The sequence below is a fragment of the Xenopus laevis genome, chromosome 6S, assembly GCF_017654675.1.
Source record: "Xenopus laevis strain J_2021 chromosome 6S, Xenopus_laevis_v10.1, whole genome shotgun sequence".
In the NCBI taxonomy this organism is placed as follows: domain Eukaryota; kingdom Metazoa; phylum Chordata; class Amphibia; order Anura; family Pipidae; genus Xenopus; species Xenopus laevis.
This window is the reverse complement of record NC_054382.1, coordinates 80,938,914-80,960,470: the sequence shown is the minus strand read 5'-3', so window position 1 is coordinate 80,960,470 and position 21,557 is coordinate 80,938,914. Positions and strand designations below refer to the sequence as shown.

Sequence of the window (21,557 nt, the reverse complement as noted above, 5' to 3'; positions counted from 1 at the left end):
ATACAACGTTCATTCGTTTGTATAGATAACTGACTGTTGGCCTATTGGCCTAGTTTCCTTTGTTGACAAAACAGACATTCCGGTTACTGTGAATTCATGGACACACTTGAACTGGTTCATCAGTGTGCTGTAAGCTGTAACAACAGACTCTTGCAATCATGCAAGCCCATTCATTTGCACACAAAACATCATAACGCCAGATACGTGCCCCTGCATGTACTATTCCCCTCCTCAAAAAGCACAGGGCTGCTGAGTAAACACCTAACAGAAGGCAATTGCAAGGATTGCCAGTGCCAGCAACATTAAAGTGAAATGCAAATTCAACGCAAAATGCAGAGGTCCGTACATTTTCGTGGTCACACACCCTAACTACCATGTTAATTTTACAAAATTTGTTATGAAGGTTTGAACATATTTATGTGTTATAACAGTTTTGCTAATGAAGATGAATAGGCCTTCAAGCTGCAAGTCACAGTTTCCCCAAGAGACCTGCTGATCGTAAATTGCCACAATTGTTTCTTTGCTTATCGTAAATTGTATGGTATGCTTTAAGGTTACACAATTTTATTAAATGGCAATATTTGGTGATGCGTGGTAGAGTCCTGCAGTGGGTCTAGTACCTGCGAGTTACCCGCCCGGGTACAGACGCGGGTCGGCGGTTCTTCGGTCTGATCACGTCTACTTCCGACGATTTAACTTCCGGTTTACAATGACAGCACTTCCTGATTCTTGATGGTCAGCGGGTCGCCGGTCCGGGTTGCGGATAAGGTACTTGCGGGTCGCGTAGCGGGTAAGAATTAAGGATGCACCGAATTCCCGATTTTGGATTCGACCGAACCCCCGAATCTTTTGTGGAAGAATCAGCCAAATACCGAACCGAATCCTAATTTGCATAGCAAATTAGGGGTGGGAAGGGGTAAACTTTTTTTACTTCCTTGTTTTCTGACAAAAAGTCACGCGATTTCCCTCCCTGTCACTCATTTGCATATGCAAATTAGGATTCGGTTTGGCTGGGCAGAAGGATTCAGCCGAATCAGAATCCTGCTGAAAAAGGCCAAATCCCAAACCGAATCCTGGATTCGGTGCATCCTTAGTAAGAATGCGGGTTGTGGGTCCGGGTTGCAGATTGCAGGTTGCGGGTTCCAAAAAAATGGACCCGCGCAGGACTCTTATGTGTGGTGTATTTGGTTGCAGTATAATAAATAGACCATCTAGTAGTGTTACAGTGATTGCAGAGCTACAATGTGCTCTGGACTGCTATAGGATACCTACCGTTCACAGTCAAGGGCTGTTTTGCCCAATATGCATGCAACATGCCTGCCTGGTAATATTAACAGTACGGGGCCAGAAAATTGCTATAAACAGTATCCTGATCCAGTATCCTGATCCTCACGGTAGGTACAATCACAGATCTGCTAATGAGTTATCAGGCTGATTTTTGGCCTGCTGGATGACTGAAGTTTATCAGAGCACAAGTCACAAGAGTATGAGCACCTGGGAAAAGGACACAAGTCACAAGAGTATGAGCACCTGGGAAAAGGACAATATGTCTATCCCCATGTCAGATTTTAAAATTAAAAAAAAAAATCTTATTTTGAAAAACTTATTTCAGTTCAGATTTCTGCTGTACCAGCACTATTAACTAATGCATTTTGAAAAAAACAAGTTTTTCTGAAACAGAATCCCTTTAAGGATTGACGTTTCCTCTAGAAACTATGGGTTTTACACATGGGTTTTAACATCAGTGATTCAGATTGCTTAAAAATAAATTAGGGGGAAAGTATTTGAAGCCCCACGTGTTAAGGATATAAATCCCACAACCCCCTGCCCCCAGAATTAACATTAGGAGGATTCATTCACATTTGTAATTTAGCCATTGTACTCTACCTAAAATTTCTGTTTATAGTAATTGCTATTTTTATTTGCTATTACACCAGTATATTGTGATAAGCAGTTTTGTAGTTTTGTTGGTATGTGCAGATTGACCCAAGATAAATGAGACTTTATTGCACCCCAGGAAACTTGAAGAATCTGCTGCAATATTTTGATTAGACTATGCCAACAGAAATAATGACTGCAGACTCTTGCCTTTGTAAGCTGCTGCATCTGAATCACCTTGGGGTTAACAACATAAATGTGAGTTAGATTATAGCTAAGCAGGGAAGGCAAACTAGGACAGGTGTTACTCTAAGTGCACATGGCAAGGTTTCAGCAAGAACAAGCCAGCTATTCAATACTAAATGTACCTGCTCATATGCCTGAATCTAAATGACAACTATACCCAACAGAGAACAATGAAAGTTTCTTTAACTGGTATCAATACATTTATCAGGCATAATAAATACATATGTTTATTTCTTCATAGTCATCCCACATGTGCAATTGTTCCTGCTCCCTCTCCACCCAATATGATCTAAACAGCATCTTTCATACTATCAAATCCATGGGATTAAAGAGCACCAGGTGGACAAACTGAAGGGAGGGGGTGTCATCTCTGCAGCAACAGATGGCTCTAACTTTTTGTTATATCCTATTAAAGCAAGAAAGAGAAATCTTACAGGTATTTTATTTACAGTAATTGTTTGCTAGACAAAAGTGCAACCTCTAGCATGAACACAGGGGCGGATAGCAGACGAGACAGCTGCAAGATAGGAGAGGGAAGGACAAGAGGTGAGATTTAATCCAGAAAAGATGCCAAGAGCAGTGTTCAAACCTGAAAGATTTGGTTACAAAACAAAATATTGTAAATGTCTGAGAAATTGTTGGTCTTTGTGGCTACGTCACGCAAACTACTGCCAATTGCCTTCTTACCCAGCTAAGCACACAAGCCATTCACTTTTGAATACAAATGCCAAACATCAACTGGAAGCATTAGGGAGTTACCTTTAGTCTCAGTAAGTTCATTCAGTGCATTGTGGGGCACAAAGACACATGAGGTTGTGGTTTACTTCCCACCAAGGGTTCCAGTAAAGATGTATGGATATTTCCTCTGGTAGCCCTGCACCCCAAATCAACCCAAGGTTCAGCTAAGTTGCATTGCTTCTTTCCTACAAGGCAGGATGATTAGCTTAAAGGAAAACTATTCCCCCCCCCAAACAATGTAGGTCTCTATAAAAAGATATTGCATAAAGCAGTTCATGTGTAAAACCCTGCTTCATGTAAATTAACAATTTTCATAATAATATACTTTTCTAGTAGTATGTGTCATTGGGTAATCATAAATAGAAAATTTCCATTTTCAAAAATAAGGGATCCCCTGGGATTGTGCGATTTACTGTGCACACAAACATACCAAACAAACCATACTTGTTAGGTCACAGACAGAATTATGTCTTTTGCTTCTCTTCCTGTTACAGTTAGTGTTGTAGTATTTCTGGTCAGGTGATATCAGGTAATAGTGCTGGTACAGCAGAAATCTGCCCTGAAATCAGTTTTTCAAAAGAACAGATTTTTTTTTTTTAATTTTAAAATCTGACATGGGGCTAAACTTAAACTGGCCATAGATGGAGATTTTTAAAAGAACCGATCCTCATCGTGAGACCACGATTTTCTCGGAACGATCGTACAAATCGACCATCAACTAAAAAGACCAATTTGCCAGGAAAACAAAGGGGAGCTGCCTGCTGATATAGGTTCTTTAGATTCAGAAGCATATCTGCCTGTGTATCTTGACAGCGCTATATAAATAAATGATGATGATGATGATGAAGGAGGCATTCTGACAGGCCTTCCCAATCAATATGTGGCCAAAAATCAGCCTGATATAGATCGGACAGGTTTGACTTTCCTTTGAGATCGAGGACCACATCGGCAAGTTAATGCAGTCCTCGTCGCTTTGGTGCCCATTGCTGTAATCGGCTAAATATGTGCTTCTTTGGCGACCCTGCCAAACATTATAACTTAGAGCCTATATAACTTATAGTGTATGGCCACCTTTAGATGGTAATAATTGAACTGATTAGCCACGGATCAATTTGTCAGCAAATACATTAGAAATAGAGGCATTTACAGTTTACTACAGAGCCACAGCAACATTCTAGATTAACATTATTCTCCTAGAAATTAGAAGACATTGTATGCAATACCTATGGTCGCATTAAGAACCAAGAGTTGGATTTGAACTATTATGATTACTACACAGTTTTTATATGAAATAGAACTGCAACTCCGTACTGAACACATTTAGCACACATTGTGACCACACAATTTGGTTAATTTGTGGTAAGAAAATGGAGAAGGACTAAACTTAATAAACTGGGTTAGCGCTTGTCAGAAGGTTGCATAAGGATAAAGCATAAAGGTAAAACTGGTTTTAGCGTTCAGTAAAATCTGAAACAAGTTGAATATTCTATTTTAGAGGGAGCAGTGGGCAAACAAACACTTTCACGGAGGAGCAAATACACAAATATATATATATATATATATATATATATATATATATATATATATATATATATATATATATATATATATATATATATATATATATATATATATATATATATATATATATATAATCCTTGGTAATCCACAAGACACCCAGGTGCCACTCATATGAGCAAAAGCATAACAAATCCGGAAAGCATGAGTGCACACTGGAATTTACTTAAAACTCTGATGTTTATTAAGTTACATTAAAACCGGTCAACGTTTCGGTCCACCTCTATGACCATTATCAAGACACCAAATGTTTTACAATATACACTTTAAGTAGAAAAAAGGAGGAGACAATTACCCAATCAAGAACCACAGATAGAGTCATGTGATCAATTCTTGCATATGCAAATTAGGGTTCGGATTTGGTTCGGTATTCGCCCGAATCTTTCACAGTGGGTTCGGGCGAATTCAAAAAAGTGTATTCGGTGCATCCCTGATTATTTTATATTTTATAATGTCATGTGACACAAATTACATCACTAAGCCCTTTGTATAAGGGAATGGTTTAAGGACAGCCATAGTAGTTATTTATAGGATTTGATTCTTATATTATTTCTTATGATTTTAAATGGAATAAACACTGGCTAATTGCACTATATTGTACAGTTTGTAGAATCCACACAGCAAGCATACAGGTAAACAGCTGTATAATTGGGGCGTGGCCGGGATGATGAGCTAGCTAGATGGATGAGCTGCACCACCGCTCCGTATTCCTGACATAATCCTGGGAGAAAATAATTTGATTCGTCCAGTATACTGAGACCCAAACAATAAGTAACCCGACGGGGAAAGTGGAAGAACAGCGCCGAGATGGGGAAAACAGGACAAAAACATATTGATTGCTTCACAAGGCCCGCGACCGCACCACTACCAGCGTGACCCTCACCTCAAAAATTGAAGAGGTATGCATTGACCTTTCCCTCTTGATAAATAGATAGACTGTGCAAAATAAAATAAAAAATTAATATAATTAGTTAGGCAAAAATGTAATCTACAAAGGCTGGAGTGACTGGATGTCTAATATAATAGCCAGAATCCAACTTCCTGCTTTTCAGCCGTCTAACTGTGCGTTAGTCAGCAACTTGAAGAGGGTCCACATGGGACATAATTATTCAGTGAGTTTGCAATTGATCCTCAGCATGCAGCTCAGATTCAAAGCAAACAGTTATGGCCCACGTGGACCCCCTCAAGTCGCTGATTGGTTACTGCTTGGTCACCAGGGTAACCAGTCAGTGTAAACCAAGAGAACTGAAAACCAGGAAGTAGAGTTCTGTCTATTATGTTAGACATCCAGTCACTCCAGCCTTTATACATTACATTTTTGCCTAACTATATTAGAAACATTTTTTATTTTGCACAGCCTATTTACTCAGTTTTTATTTTTATACTTAATTCCTTTAAGCTGCTCAATTAAGCTGCCAGAGAGAAATGCAACATCGCCTTCCAGAAGTCAAGAGTCTCAATGTATCCGGACTTTTCACTGGCAATCCAGAAGAAAAGAGGAACTTTCACAGAGGCATGCCACAAATTGAGAGAGTGGGGGCTCAAAGGCCATGATCTACCTAGCCAAGATGAGGATACTAGACAGGGAGAAAGCACTCTTCCTTGACAATACTAAAGATATCATCCAGGGGCTAGAGCATCAGTTTTCTACTACATAGTCCAGAGACCAGATCTTGGGCAGGTTGTATATTATAAGTACGGCCTGTAAATGTTGGAAGGGCACCCCAGTATTTTTTATTAGTCCCACAGGTGCCTATGTGCCCAGTCATATGAATGAGACACACACGAAACCCTTCACCGCCTAAGGGACAACCTCTCAGACTCCTAGGAGGCCAATAAGACATGTTCCTACAGTTAAATTGTTTTCCCCCATATATGCAAGGTGAAGGTCTCCCGATGCAGAACTAAATCAGACTTTCACCCTCAGTATAAAGGACTGGGAAGGAGCTCACACGCAGCTCCACAACACAGCAACAAGGTATTGCTGCAGTTAGGGATAGCTACTGGTGGCACCTTTAGCAAGTTGAAAGTTTAATAGTGCTTAGGGACAGATGTATCCCCGAGTTGGAGGGGAGGGGATACCGGGAAGGGGATAACTTGTTAACGCAAGTTGGGATCTATACTGTTTCTATGTATTTCTTACTACTTTGTCTTACAACTAAAATGGCACTAAAGACCATGGGCATCACGCAAGGCCTAAACTCCTCTCCAGGCAACCTCTTAGTTACCCATTTGCGAGGATAGATATGGCAATGCGACAGAAAATTATACAAATAGTTTCATGGAATACACGTAGACTAAATGATTGTGTCAAATACTCTATAGTTCTAGACTACCTGAAGAAGACTAGGGCAGATATTTCCATGCTTCAACAGACGCACTTAACGGGAAAAGGGTCATAGCCTTGAGACGGCATGGGTGGGCAGACTCTAAAATGCTGGATACTCCTCTGATTCCAGATGAGTAGTGATATTTACCAGGAGAGGACTGGGCCTGGGTGTGGAAGACTTACAAACTGATACTAAAGATAGATATGTAGTTCTAAAATGCCAGCTTTTTAACCAATGCCTAATAATTATCAATGTTTATGTCCCACCCCCTCTCACTATAACCCTTCTAAGTGAGATACTACAGCTAGTCGCAAACAATACCCAACTATATGGCTGTCTCTGACCCCTTCATCCCATGATACCTCGCCATCACAACATCACCCGGCAGTGCATTCCACAATCTCACTGTCCTCACTGTGAAGAACCACCTACGCTCCTTCAAATGAAAGCTTTTACCTCTAGTCTGAAGGGATGGCCTCTGGTATGGGCATCCACTTTATGGGTAAAAAGGTCCCCTGCTATTTCTCGATAATGTACTCTAAGTAACACCAACAATTTAAAAACAGAGGAGTCAAAGGATTTTTGTACGGACTCCACAGCCTAGATTATCTGTTAGCTCTGTTGCTAAGCATTCAGCCAACACTTACCAGAGACAATGAAAGGTGATTTCTGGTATTTTGACAAGCAAAATGCCCTAAATTGACAGATGACTTAGGGCAATTGGTACCTGTAGAAAATAGAGGTCCAGGCAGGCCACCCACATTATCCCCAAATGAAAAGTGTTACATGGTAAATAGCGATGTGCAGGTCAGGAAAAACGCAACCCACACCTGACCCTAACCCACAACATTTTGCCATTGTAGGACCTGTACCCAACCCATACCCAGGTTTTCTTGCTCTGTACTGTACTTCAGTGCATGTGCCTCTAGTTCCAAGACATGGACTCTTTGGGAGGAGTCTAGGACTTCACCCATCCATAACCTGCAATGGTTGGACACATTTCAACTTGAACCTGCCTAACTGGTGGTCAACGTGCGGGCCACCACGAGTTTCTGGGTCAACAAGAACATCACTATCGCAAAATACACAGGTTACTGAATGAATCTATCCTGTTGAGTATATTAAGCTCCTTTTCATAGGTATTAAAGTAAGCCTGCCTCTTCTTTTAGTGTGGTGCCATTTTCAGTAGCAGTGTCAGGTTGAACATCCCCAGAAGCTGACCACGATTGTTGGCTACAAAGACAAAAGTTGAGCACTCCTCTTGTACTGCATACAGTCAAGGTCAACTCCTTTCTTTTATAAATCACACATTCTAACTGATGAGGCACTATGATGCCAACAAGCTGGAGAAGAAGGCCTTTCTTCAGTGCAACTGGTTTTGAGTATTGGCAATGCAATGATCCTGTTTGGATGCAACACATGTTTACAATTGTTTAATTCAGCTCTAATTAAAATGCAAAACAGGCGTTGTGTTGCTAACATAAACACAGATTTGGCCAGCACACTGCACACAAAGCTTTCCTAGACAATTCAGATCTATATCACAGACACAGGGATGAGGGATCAACAAGCTGTGCCAGCCTCATTGCGGTTCCACTGTTTATTATATTATAATATAAGCAAGAAACTGAGCTGCACAAGTTTCTACAGGAAACTGCTGGAAATATTTTAAAAGGGCATGGGTTTATTAGTGAGTGGCGGGAGTGCTGAGAGCAGTTCTACTCTCCAGTTTCATACAGACACCAGCAACGGCTGCGCTGAGATGTGGCTGCAGGCAATGTTGATAAGAGCAAAGGCGGTAGTTTAGTTGTGACTGGGAAATTCCCTCCAGATTCTATACTGGATAACTGGCACAAATACACTCTGCACATAGCCAGATTCCCAAGAACAGCTTAATATTTGCTAACATAATTTTTCATATCTGGAAACCATCTTCAAATACTTTTACTCAAAAACCAAATGTATGTGATTAAGCACTTGTAGTTATTGAACTGATAACCTGTTAATTTTTTAGGCTACAAGTCATTGCCTTTGTATTGCCTAAAATAATACTCCGCAAAATATGGAACATGGAAGTTTGCAGAGCTTTGCCTATTGAGTGTGTATAACCATGTCCGATTATGCCCAAACCACACCTTATCATAGCCTTTTTTTTAAATCACACACCCAGACTTAGGGTAGGACTTCACGATGCGAGAGGAGCCAACACGTCGCTATGCGTCAAAACGCATGCGGCGTGTCGGATGTTCTAAAGAAAAAGGAAGTGAAGGAAAAATCGCAGGTAAGAACTACATTTATCCGACTGTCGGATGAAAACACAGCGTCGGATAAATGTAGTTCTTACCTGAGATTTCTCCTTCACTTCCTGTTTCTTTAGAACATCCGACACGCCACATGCATTTTGACGCATAGCGACGTGTTGGCTCCTCGCGCATCGTGAAGTCAGACCCTTAGGGAACAAACCTGGGTGATTCAGGAAAAATCTTATATCATTCTCATCTGTAATTTTGCCTGAAAACCTTGGTCAGTATTATAAAGAAAGGTGATACTAAAGGGAAATAGCAATAGCATCATTCAAAGTTTTCTGGATAATCTATCACATACCTGCTGAAAGCTGGGAAGATACTGGGTACTGTAATTATAATTTCTTGAATTAGGCCACATCTAGTAACTCAGGCAGCCAAAAACAGTTTCTAAACAGCCGACGAGTAAAGGTCAACCATTGGGAAGCTATAGGTTTTTAGACAGGTAGCAATCTTAAAGGGGTTGATCACCTTTAAGAACTTTTAGTATCTTAGTTACATGTTGCTCACCAACCCATGGGCTGTTGCTCCCAGTGACATGAAAGCAGGTGCTTATTTTTGAATTCCCGGTTTAGAGACAAGTATTGGTTCAATAAAAACCAGGTGTACTGCCAAACAATCTCCTGTAGGATGCCAGTCCACATAGGGGCTACCAAATAGCCAAGCACAGCTCTTATTTGGCACCCCCAGGAACATTCTTTATTTTTGTGTTGCTCCCCAACTTTTTATACATCTGAATGTTGCTCACAGGTGAAAAAGGTTGGGGACCTCTGATATAGAGTGATATTCTGAAACAATTTGCAATTAGTTTTGTTTTTTATTATTTGTGGCTTTTGAATTTATCTTTTTATTCAGCAGCTCTCTAATTTGCAGTTCCAGCAATAAGGTTGCTAGGGTCCAAATTATCTTAGCAATTGCATGCATTGATTTTAAAAAGAGACTGAATAAGAGATTTGAATAAAGGTCCCCTGTCATTTTTTTTTAAAAAGGTTTTCAATTTATATGTTAGGTTATGATTGAAGGTACCTTGATAGCTAAGCTTTTACAACACATTCGGCTATATTTTTAATTAGTTTAACCACCTGCCAATGAAGTCAGAAAGAAACAGTTCAAGTATAAGGATGCAATACAAGCGAGTCACTTAACCATCTGTTTTCGAGAGATTTCACATAACCTGCAAGGAGCAGATAAGCTTATGGAGTTAAGGTAGACAGAGGGAGAATCTGCCTGTTCCAACAAGTATAATACCTGTAATTGCTGCTTACACATACATGAGCCCGTCAAAAGGCCTCTAGTTTGTAATGAGTTGGAGAGTTAGTGCTAAGTGCCCGGATGTAGCTGTTAGAAGGCCAGCAGGTGAGCCAGATGCTACAAACGTCTGTTATGTTTTGCCTGGGCTGGGCCTGTAATTACTTACAGCTTAGAGCAGGTGTTGAACATCTGATGCACCCAGCTTTTATGGACACTTAACTCTTCACTACAACAACGTTAGCTTTCTAGCTCTGGGTGCATCAACAGACTGAACCTTCCATGGACACATGACATGATGTCCTTTACTAGCACCACATTAAATCTACTCTTTACTATTTGTAAAACAATAGAATACCTTATCAAGTTCTAATGTCAGTGTAACTGAAACTGAATTCGTCTCTGCAATCACACTACTAGCAGAACTGATGAAGTTCTCACTATTCCTTTAAATATATTAACAAACAGAAAGAAAGTTGCAACGGCACCACTCCTTGTGATGTGGAAGGAATTTTCAACAAAAATGGGAGAAATATGGCAGTTTTGCAGCAGCAGGCCAAGACAGACAGTTAAGTAAATCATTAATCTCCAAAAGAAAACTACATTAAAGTTCAGCAGTCCAAAATGAAATATGTATTCACTGCTGGAAATGGTTAGAAAACTCTGCCTTGAACCGCTTTGGACTGCTGTCAGTAATGACCATTTGCAATTATTTTGCAGCAGATCCATTGATCACAGCCGTGTGCCTGGCTGACAAACAGTTCTTTTCTGTCTGTGCAAACTGAACAAACAATACGAACAGAGGATAATTGGAGTATTCCAACTTGCACTACCTGCACAGGAAGATCTATATGTACTTAAAATGAGGAGAAAGTAAAGGACATTGGATTTAAATCTGGCAAACATGCACAGAAATGCAATGACTTAAGTTAAGTTTGTTGATCAGGGAGGTTTAAAAAGCAGCTCTATGTTTTCCCACCGATTTACATTACTGCTGGCAGCAGACTATTTGCAGGTAGGGTTGTCACCTTTCAAAAAATTATTTACCAGCAGGGTTGGAGGCAGGGAGATGATGAAACAGTCATGACATCACACCAGCTCACAGATGATTGGGAAAGCAAAAAGGAGAAAGTTTACGTTCAATTTCTGGAAAACTTGGGACGGTTTCATAGGGGCCCCATTTACAAACAATCAAATTTCTATTTTTTTTCACGAATCTTGAAAAATTCATGGTTTTTCTATATTTCTTAAAAGCTCTAAAGAATCAACATTTTTTGAAGTATTCAAAGCACGAAAGTCTCGAATGCAAAAATTTGCCAATTAAAAGTTCTTAATGTCCTATAGAAATCAATTGGAGCTGCGCTGATCTTATTGGACCGCTTTTAATCAATTTGGACTTTTAGGGGTTTTCTGATTTTTCAGATTTGAGAATATTTTCTCAAATCTTTCCTAAGCAGAAGAACTTCAGAGCAGCCTCTTTCTTTCTCCTAAAAACTTCCTTGACTACTTGGTGGTCAGACTGGTCAGAAACTGACCCGCAGGTGGAGCTGTTGTAACCAAATTCATTCATACTACCAGTACATGTATCTCTTAATATCTTGCAAAAAAATACATAATGAATGTAAATGACAAAAGTGCTTAGAATAGCACCCGCCTCAATTTTACATTCACTTATTTTAAAGGTTTACTTAAACTTTAAGCCAGGGGTGTACAAACTTTTGGCTCACTGGGCCACATTGGAAAAAGAAAAATTGTCTGGGGCCACACATGAAGTACACAAACATGTTTGATTTGTAAAAGTAAAGGAAATACACAGACTACAATGCCAGTTGGATAACCAGATGGAGCTATACACTGGAATATGGGACACCTGTATATTAAATAAACTTATTATTATATTATTATTACTAACTGAGCAATGGGCAGAGTCCCCCTCCTCCTATATCCTTTGCGACATGACGTTTCCTTGGAAACCAAACGTTTCAAGCTGGGCCGCATTCATATGCATCCTGGGCCGCATGTGGCCCTCGGGCCGCAGTTTGGACACCCCTGCTTTAAGCATATAAATATTTTGCAGTAGCGGAAATGTAAAATGCTATCTGGTTGCCATATTAGCAATGCAAAGTAACCAAAAAGCAGGATTAATATCAGCACCCCTATTACCTGAGTGATAGCAAATACGGCTTTTTAAGAGTTGCGTATTTTACTTCGTATTTTTTACCACAATATAAATTAATTTAATTGATAGAGAGTTACATTTTTCTATGGACAAATGATAATCCCAAGTAGTACTTTAAAGTTTAACAACAGTATACTGTTGAATTATTGGCTTCTTAACTTTTTCTCAACTTTATACTGTAGATTTATTTGTATAATAACATTTGCTCACTGAAACAGTTCGTATACTTTTTGGAAAATAGGCAACATGAAAAAAGAAAATCGGTGGAAAATAAAGAATGCCTTATGCTTGAAATTGCACTTTCATTGATGATCAGGTGTATGTTTCTGAGCAAGTTTTTCTGCCTCTCATCTATTGTGAGAAGATAAAAGATACTGTCTGGAACTGTATGTTCGTATCTATTATATTGGCACTAATGCACCATGCACAGTTTGCTCCACTTTTTCAAAATCTCAACAGCTGGACACAATCTTGACAGTATCAGAGTGCAGAAGAGCTTGGCACTTCATATGAGCACTTGTACTCTGCACAATAGCTCAAACGTCTGAGGGATTCAATAACTTTCCATTTTCTAATAGTCAAACAGCATGTCGTTGGGTTATAGATTTTTAGAGGGAGGAATGAACTTATTTAATTGTGTCACTTCTAAAGGAAAGCTTTGTTAAAGATCTCATGGGCCAGTATGCTACACACATGTTACCATACAACAATGGATTCAGAAAGCAGAAGCAATTATATTTAATGAAAAAGCCAATAGACAGAAACTGCTTGCAAAGACATAAGTAAAAACACCATGTTTTTAAAAATGTATAAACCAGCAAAAATGTCTTCAGATAAGCGATATGCACAAAACCAAAGTAATCACAACATGATCTTTGTTTCTGAAAGTAAGAAATACCTTGGATTTGAAAAAGAAATACAGGTATGGGTTTATTTAAAGGGGAACTATTGCACTAAATCAGGGGTCCCCAACCTTTTTAACCCGTGAGCCACATTCAAATGTAAAAAGAGTTGGGGAGCAACACAATCATGAAAAAGTTCCTTGGGGTGCCAAATAAAGCCTATGATTGGCTATTTGGTAGCCCCTGTGTGGACTGGCAGCCTACAACAGGCTGTACTTTGTACTATACTTCGGTTTTATGCAATTAAAATTAGCTTTCAGGACTGAAATTCAAAAATAAGCCCCTTCTTTGAGGACCCTGAGAGCAACATCCAAGGGGTTGGAGAGCAACATGTTTCTCACGAGCTACTGGTTGGGGATCACTGCACTAAATGAACGTTTAATATAAGCTTCAGCAAACCAAAATAAGAAACATTGTAAATACAATCAGTTAAATATTCTGTACTGTTTCTAAAATAATCAAGTTTATCTTCCATATTCCTCTCAGCATCTGTTTCCCTTCATTCAGGAGTTGGGTGTCAGATAATCATTGACAGTAAGATCCAATATATCTTATGGGGAGGGGGGCTCCTTTTGCCTAGAAGATGTATTAGAGTTCACTCTATTAAAATCACCAGAAATCCTGTCTCTCTCTACATGCAGAATTTGTGCAAAAGGCGATTAAATTTGTTTGTACTGGAATCAGTTATTTGAGTCTGTTCTAATACATCTGCTAGGAAAGGAAGCCTCCCTATAAGATTTATTGGATATAACTGTCAGTGACTATCTGACACCCAACTGCTGCATGAAGACAGAATGAAGAGAAACAGATGCTGAGAGAGGGATAGTGAACATAAACTTGATTATTTCAGAAACAATGCAGAATATTTAATTGATTGTGTTTACAAAGTTTCATTTCAAAGTTTATTTCATTATAATGAAGCTTATATTAAATTTTAATTTTCGCAACATTTCCCCTTTTAATGTGCTAGTGTTTTCAGCAAATTAAGGTATAGTGATCCAAACGAAAGAGGGACCCCTTAACAGTAAAACTCCAGTTCCCAAACATTCCAGATAATGGATCCTATAACTTGTTAGTTTGTGCTGAAATTCTTATTTTCCTATATTTTTAAAGAAAGACCATTCTTTTAAAGAGCAAGGCCACTGTAAAAAGGGCACACAAACTGAAACTAGGATCTCCTGTGACCGCAGGTAAAGCAGGTCATACACTATAACAGCTTATTTGCCAAGTTCAGAAATGCATGTCTCCTGGGAGAGGACCAGATCAATATGCCAATGCAGTCCCCCATCTAGCGATTTTCAAACTTGCTAGATAGATAGCTGCATAATTTTCAGATTTTTGGTCAGATATCTATTGGAGAGGGGCCCAAACCCTACTACCTGAACTTATTTCGGAAGTCCTAACAACAAGGCTTTCATAGTTGAGCACAGAAGCTCGCCATCTTGGATTCTGTTAGTTAGCCCTCTTGGATTCTGTTAGGAGTGTCTGTGACATGCACATGCTCAGTGGACTCTCTCTCTCTCTCTCTCTACTAGGGGCATGTTCAGAAGGCCAAATCTTCACTGCTAAAGGGATGTTTCCTGGGACTGGTGCAGAACCCTAAAACATAAGTTGCAGCATTTTAACATATTGCTCATAGTCTTTAATTCTCCTTTAAGGACTGAGCAGCAGACAAAATGGATTCCAAAAGGCTCCCCAAGTATTTTATCAGGTCAGTGAGCAAAAGGTGTGAGTGTTTCTCATGCTTTTGGCTGGTTATTGCTGTCTGATTTGTGGTTGGGTTAATCCACTGGTCCTGCAAAGAACACTGCAGTTAATCGGATTAGATATTCAGTACCTGGTATCCTTTCATTTTAATTTTCATCCACCAGAGTTATTGAACTGTTATGCATTCTTCTGTGAGAAGCAAATACATTTATCTATACAAATACACTTTATGCCATGTAAATATTAAGTGTTAAATACCATCCATATCTAATAGTACAATAGTCATGCTCTAAATTGCTCTGCTTCTACTTGCTGATGCCAATTTGCAATGCACAGCTGACAAAAAGCTTGGCTTTTTTTTTAGGATTATTATGCATCCAGTACAGTTGGAGTATGTGTTTACAACAATGACAGTTTCCTGTAAATCACTTAATCGTCAGAAAAAAAAAAGCTTGTCCACCTGCTGCCAGTAGCATAGCTAGAAATATATTAGGCAACCCCAGTTTTTATAATCCCTTAATACCCAGGGCCGGTGCTCATATTAGCAGAAAACTACACTGGCCCAGGATATTTCTGAATGACAACTATAATCATTCTTCAATGGAACCAGGCCAATACATGCACAGTAGAGTGAAAAGGCTCTTGGGCGTCTTATGCTACAGCACACATGCACCTGACAGGAAGAAAGAAGAGTTGTCCATGGCCCTCGTTCATAAGTAGCCAGGGCCAGTACAGTAGTGTTTACAATCAATGAAAAATGCTTAAAAAAATGAAGGAAAGGTCATTTGGGGGACCAAGAGTTAGGTTTATAAAAATAAATAAAATAATTTTTGCCTAATAAATGTATATTTTTTCAATATACATTTATTACAAATTTTCAATGGTTTTTAAGTTACTTGTATATTCATTGATTTAAAAGCAGTGTTTGATTGTTCCTTTCTATTCTCTGCATGGTTTTTGCTGGGGAACTAAGGGGCAAATTTACTAAAGGGCGAAGTGGCTAACGCTAGCGACAATTCACCAGCGTGCCGTCATTTTGCCACTTTGCCGATTTACTAACTGGGCTGGTGTAAATTCGCTAGCGGAGTGGACCTACTCTAGCGATAATTCGCACCCTTACGTCACGCGAAGTTGCGCTCTGTCGAAGGGACCTAACTACGCTAATTCACTAAGTTGTGGATTTTCGTGAACGTTACCTCTTGCGCCAGACTTTACTTCGCCACCTCAGACCAGGCTTCAAAAAAAGTTGACATTTTTTCTAAGTCCCAAAAAACGCTGGCGTCTTACTTTTTTTTTTTTAAGTGTGATAGGCTGAAAAAGATCTTACATTTTTTGGGGGGTACCCTCCTCCCCCCCTACATTTCCTAACATATGTCACCTAAACTATACAGTGGGCACATGTATAGGGCAAAATAACAACTGTATTTTATTATTTGAAGCTTTCCCAGCTTGTATAGTGTAATGTATTTGCTGCTACATTTACGTCCATTGTACTTTAACTTGGCGCCGTATGCAAATTAGGCATCGCTAGCGTAACTTCAAACAGCTGATCGTAACATCGCTAGCGAAACTTCGCAAGCGATGGTAACTTGTGCGCAACTTCAGATCTTCGTGAATTTGCGCAGCCCTGGCGAATCTACGCCTGGCGAAGTGCGGCGAGGCCAACGCTGGCGCAACTTCGGAGGTAAGTAAATTTGCCCCTAAGACTTTTGCAACACTGCTTAAAAAGCAACAACCAGGAGTTAAAGGGCACCTGTTGGATGAAACATTATCCCCATGCTATTAGAGCTCGCACTCCGTTTGGGGGTAACCAGGGCCGGAACTAGGGGCAGGCAGAAGAGGCAGGTGACTGTTCAAGATTCTTTTGCCTAGCCCTAGTCTGGATTCACGCCCCTCTGCAACTCTCACCTACCCCCTCTGTCCGTCCATTTTTTGCCCAACAGGTGCCCTTTTAGCAAATGTTTCTTTCAATGGCAATTGTTTTTACAAATAACGTTAAAAGCACTGATTTTTTTTTTTAATAAATGTATTTGGGTATGCTGTTTAGAATTATGTTTTCTTTTATTAGACAAATTTTTATTTTGGGGTTGACTTGCCCTTTAAATGTGGGTCACCTGACTAGTGCTTAGTTCACCCCTTGTCAGGTGATAGTCTGGAAAAGTGCAGAGACATATTTGTTGAAGTATTCTATTACAAAGACAAAATATTTCATTTGTATTTCAAAGAGTATCTACTCATATCGAATCCTTAATCTGATAAAACAGTCAAGAAAAAAGTGACAGGTATGTTGTAAATAGCACAACAGTTCTCTGCTTATCCTAAAACTATTTAGCAGGTGTGCTATGGATAAAGATCAATTTGAAGTGAACATCAGTATGCTGAAACGACTTTTAGGCTTAAATCTTCAGCCAAAATATTGGAGAGAGCCTCCTTGGTTCGTTTGGAATGAAGTCATGCCCAAAAAATGTCAACACAATTAGCTTACTTCATGCAAGATCTGATAAATGAATATATTCAGAGGTATTACCAAAGAAACATCATTCAAGAAAAATATGAAATGGCAATGCAACAGCAAAGCAGTATACTTTAAGAGAATTGCCTGCAGGGAAAATGTTGACATTTCGTGCTGCAAAAATGTCAAATAATTTTGCATTACATCACAATATGTGCATCAGTTCAAGATGGCTTAATACAGGTTTGTTATCATTGCAGCTTGGTGTTCCATTACTTCTATAGCCTATTGCTGCAGCTAAAAATGTTGGCAATTTTCTGCCAAATTTCCATCTTAATGGAAACCAAATAAAAAAAAGTACAAGTACAATAATTGAAGGCTTGCCTGCATTAAGCTAGATTTAAAATAATGATTAAAAATCCTGCAATCAAGTTGCAATCAGCTTATGGCACACCACAGCAAGAATCACAAGACATTCATAAACAGTAAAGAAATTTACAGATAATAAAGTGACAAAATATGTATTCAAATTGATTTGTGTATTGTAGGAGAAAATGTCTTTTTCATTAATTGGTAACAGCAATGAAATGACACAAACATTTAAAGAAGACAATATACAAAATACAAATCCGTTCAGATATTTGGTGTGCTGAAATCTAGGTACACCTTCCATAGAAGAAAGCTTAAAATGTATCACTATCTGTATAAATATTTAATAACTGAAACACCCTTGATTAGGTTTTCTCATTTTACATTGTTTTTTTGGTCCGATATATAAGAATTTTTCCTGGATTTTTTTCTGGTTCCTTGAAAATAAGAAAATGTGGGTTCTACTGTAACCTTTTTATATCAAAAGATCTGTAGATCAGCCTTGGGTGAGCTTTGGCTGTTGCCTTTATATAAATATTCTAGTCACAGTGCAACTGAACTCCCAGGTCTCAATTAAGGTGCATGTTATTCAGGAATACAAAACAAATGCCGATGGCGCAAACCACTTTTACGCAAGCTGAAAAGCATGCAAAAATCAACCTCACTTGAATGGGAAACCTGTTGCCAGTGCCAGTACCCATAAAGGACAGTGAAATATCAAAAAAACAGCTTGAGTTTAGTAGATGAAACGTTGAAATAAACCACTGAATTTTTCTCAAAAGACATGCGAGTGCGGTTCCTTCATTTTTTGTACCTTTATATTATTATTTTTCAGGTTCCCAAAATGTTCAGCAGTTGACTTGTTTAAGCAATATTTATTGAATATCTCTCTCTCTCTATGAGATCCGCACTCTCAGGTCTTAAATAAATGAAACGTTTTTATTTAAATAGGAACCTAACGTTTTGGCAATAACGGTTGCTATGGAATTAGGTATTGGCAACTAAGATAAACATGTTACTAAGTATCTTGTTCTTAGTGTTTTAATGAGAGAGTGATATGGTAGTTACAAATTTGGTTATCATACACTGCTATAATCTGTATATGTGTTTTTTAAGTGTTGGGTATTTATATTTTTTTTGAAAATGGTGTATCTTAAAGGACAGTGGGGTGATGATGCTGATACGTCATTGGTAATCTGACGTTTTTCCCCTCCATATTTTGTATTTAAAGCATTCCCACAGTGAATTATGTACTTTCAGAAAGACCTCGGAGGAGGCCGAAACATTAGGCTCCGATTTAAATAAAAACTTTTAATTTATTTAAGACCAGAGAGTGCGGATCCCATTGTTTGGATATAGATTTAAATTTTTGATACTACACCCAGGCAACTTTGAACTATTTGTCAAGAGTGCAGGCTTTAACGCGGATTGCATCTAACACTTGTTACCCTGGCACCCGTGCGTTCCTTATACTTCGTACAGCATTATATAGAGAATGCTTATACTTTGATTGGTGTCGGAAATCAGCATTTGGAGTGACGCTATCGACACATCCCCTAGAGGTCCACATGGGTCTGGAGCGGAGACAGATACTCAGAAGTCTACTACTATGGCCGATGATGTGGACAAGTACATAGAAGTCCATCTGCACACTAGCCTTGGGGAGGAACGAAAGACAGATGGAGTGGCATAGCAGAAGTATTAGTATAGGTATGAGTATATATAACTTATGTGAAAGTATGAAGGGGTGTGTGTGGATGCTGGGTTTTCATTTGGAGGGGTTAAACTTGATGGACTTTTATCTTTTTTCAACCCAATTTAACTAACTATGTAACTATCTGGCATAAGGTACTTTTTTGGCTGCCTTGGAGGAGGCCGAAACGTTAGGCTCCTATTTAAATAAAAACGTTAAAAAGTTTTAATAATTATTTAAATAAATTATTTAATAATTTATTTAAGACCTGAGAGTGCGGCTCTCATTGTTTGGATATATATATATATAATACACAAAAGCCATGAATATCCTGTAAATTATATCCTTATAAACGGTGAGTAGTGATGTCATCAGTTATAAACGGTGAGTAGTGATGTCATTTCTGTCACATGACTTACTAAAACTTGTGTATTATAATAAATAAAGTACCCCCAGTTGTAAAATATGAGGATATTAGAAGTTACCTCGGAGTTCCATGACCTGTATAAAAACACTCGGCCTTCGGCCTCGTGTTTTTATATGGTCATGAAACTCCTCGGTAACTAATAATATCCTTATATTTTACAAGAGGGGGTACTTTATTCACTATATATATATATATATATATATATATATATATATATATATACATATACATATACAAATATTAACAAACTGCACTCCAGGGTCTTTGTCCTCTGTGCAAAAAGGTGAGACTTTATTTCAACGTTTCGGCTCCATAATTCGGGCCGTCATCAGGAAGACTTCCTGATGACGGCCCGAATTATGGAGCCGAAACGTTGAAATAAAGTCTCACCTTTTTGCACAGAGGACAAAGACCCTGGAGTGCGGTTTGTTAATATTTGTATATATAATTTTGTGGAAGCCTGCACCCAGGCATTGGACCAAGTTGGTTGGGAGTGCACCAGGCCGGATCTGTGTGTGTGTGTATATATATATATATATATATATATATATATATATATATATATATATATATATATATATATATATATATATATATATATATATATATATCTATATATATATATATATATATCTATATATCTATCTCTATATTATCTATGCATGCAAAAAAGGACAGTTATATTTTTTTCTGATCTCTACTTTTTTTACTCTATACTATATAAAATAACCTATATGATTTATTCTCTCTCTTTCTGATAAAGTGCAGCACTTACTTAATGGAGTTCCTGAAGTGGTCCTCAGCTGGACTCTTCACAGTGCAACTGTTTAGCAGCCACAAATCTGCTTTCTCAGGCTGTTCTGCAATGTAGAGAGAAGATAGCTCTTTTAAAGGCTAAACTTTCATCTATCACACAACAGGATACATACACATATATGACGCACAGTACAAATTCTGTAACAACTTTGTTTGGGACTTCCCAAGCACAGAAATACTCCCTTTCTCCCTCACCAACATGGACACTCAAGCTTAGTGAGTGACGGGGAAAAAGAGTCTATACTTCAATGTCTGTTGAGGAACGATTTTATAAACGGCGAGTTTGTCTGAGCTTTAACAAGAATTCTTAAACTGTTGTTGAAAAGGTGGTGGATAGAAAACCATAAACGTATAATCCATGTTTCTGCAACTCTAGTTTCATTATGACTGTATTTTTTGGTTGCTAGAGTCAGAGGCATAAGCAGACAGAAAGCCCAATGATCACAGTTTTGTTCCATCTATAAGGAAAAAAAATGCAATTTAAGTTAACAAATACTAATCCCAGAAGAAATTAAAAATAACTGACAAGTGTAGTTTGAAATCGCAAAGTCAGTTCAATGGCATAATAGGTTTTGGATTCGAATAGAAGCTCCTCTCGCACTCCCTGGCCTACGTGTTGATACTATGCTTGATAAAGTGGCCTGACCCTGAAATGTCGCATTTTCTGCTAATTAAACGCAAGGGGCTGTCC

The 21,557-nt window shown here is 38.6% G+C and overlaps 1 protein-coding gene across 1 annotated transcript in view; it reads right to left on the bottom strand.

Moving 5' to 3' along the window:
* The window catches only part of cdkal1.S (CDK5 regulatory subunit associated protein 1-like 1 S homeolog), a 553,340-nt gene that overhangs the window by 467,254 nt on the left and 64,529 nt on the right, over positions 1-21,557 (bottom strand). The window contains 1 exon segment of the mRNA NM_001091487.1: positions 20,826-20,910. Coding sequence (NP_001084956.1) covers positions 20,826-20,910 — 85 coding nt within the window.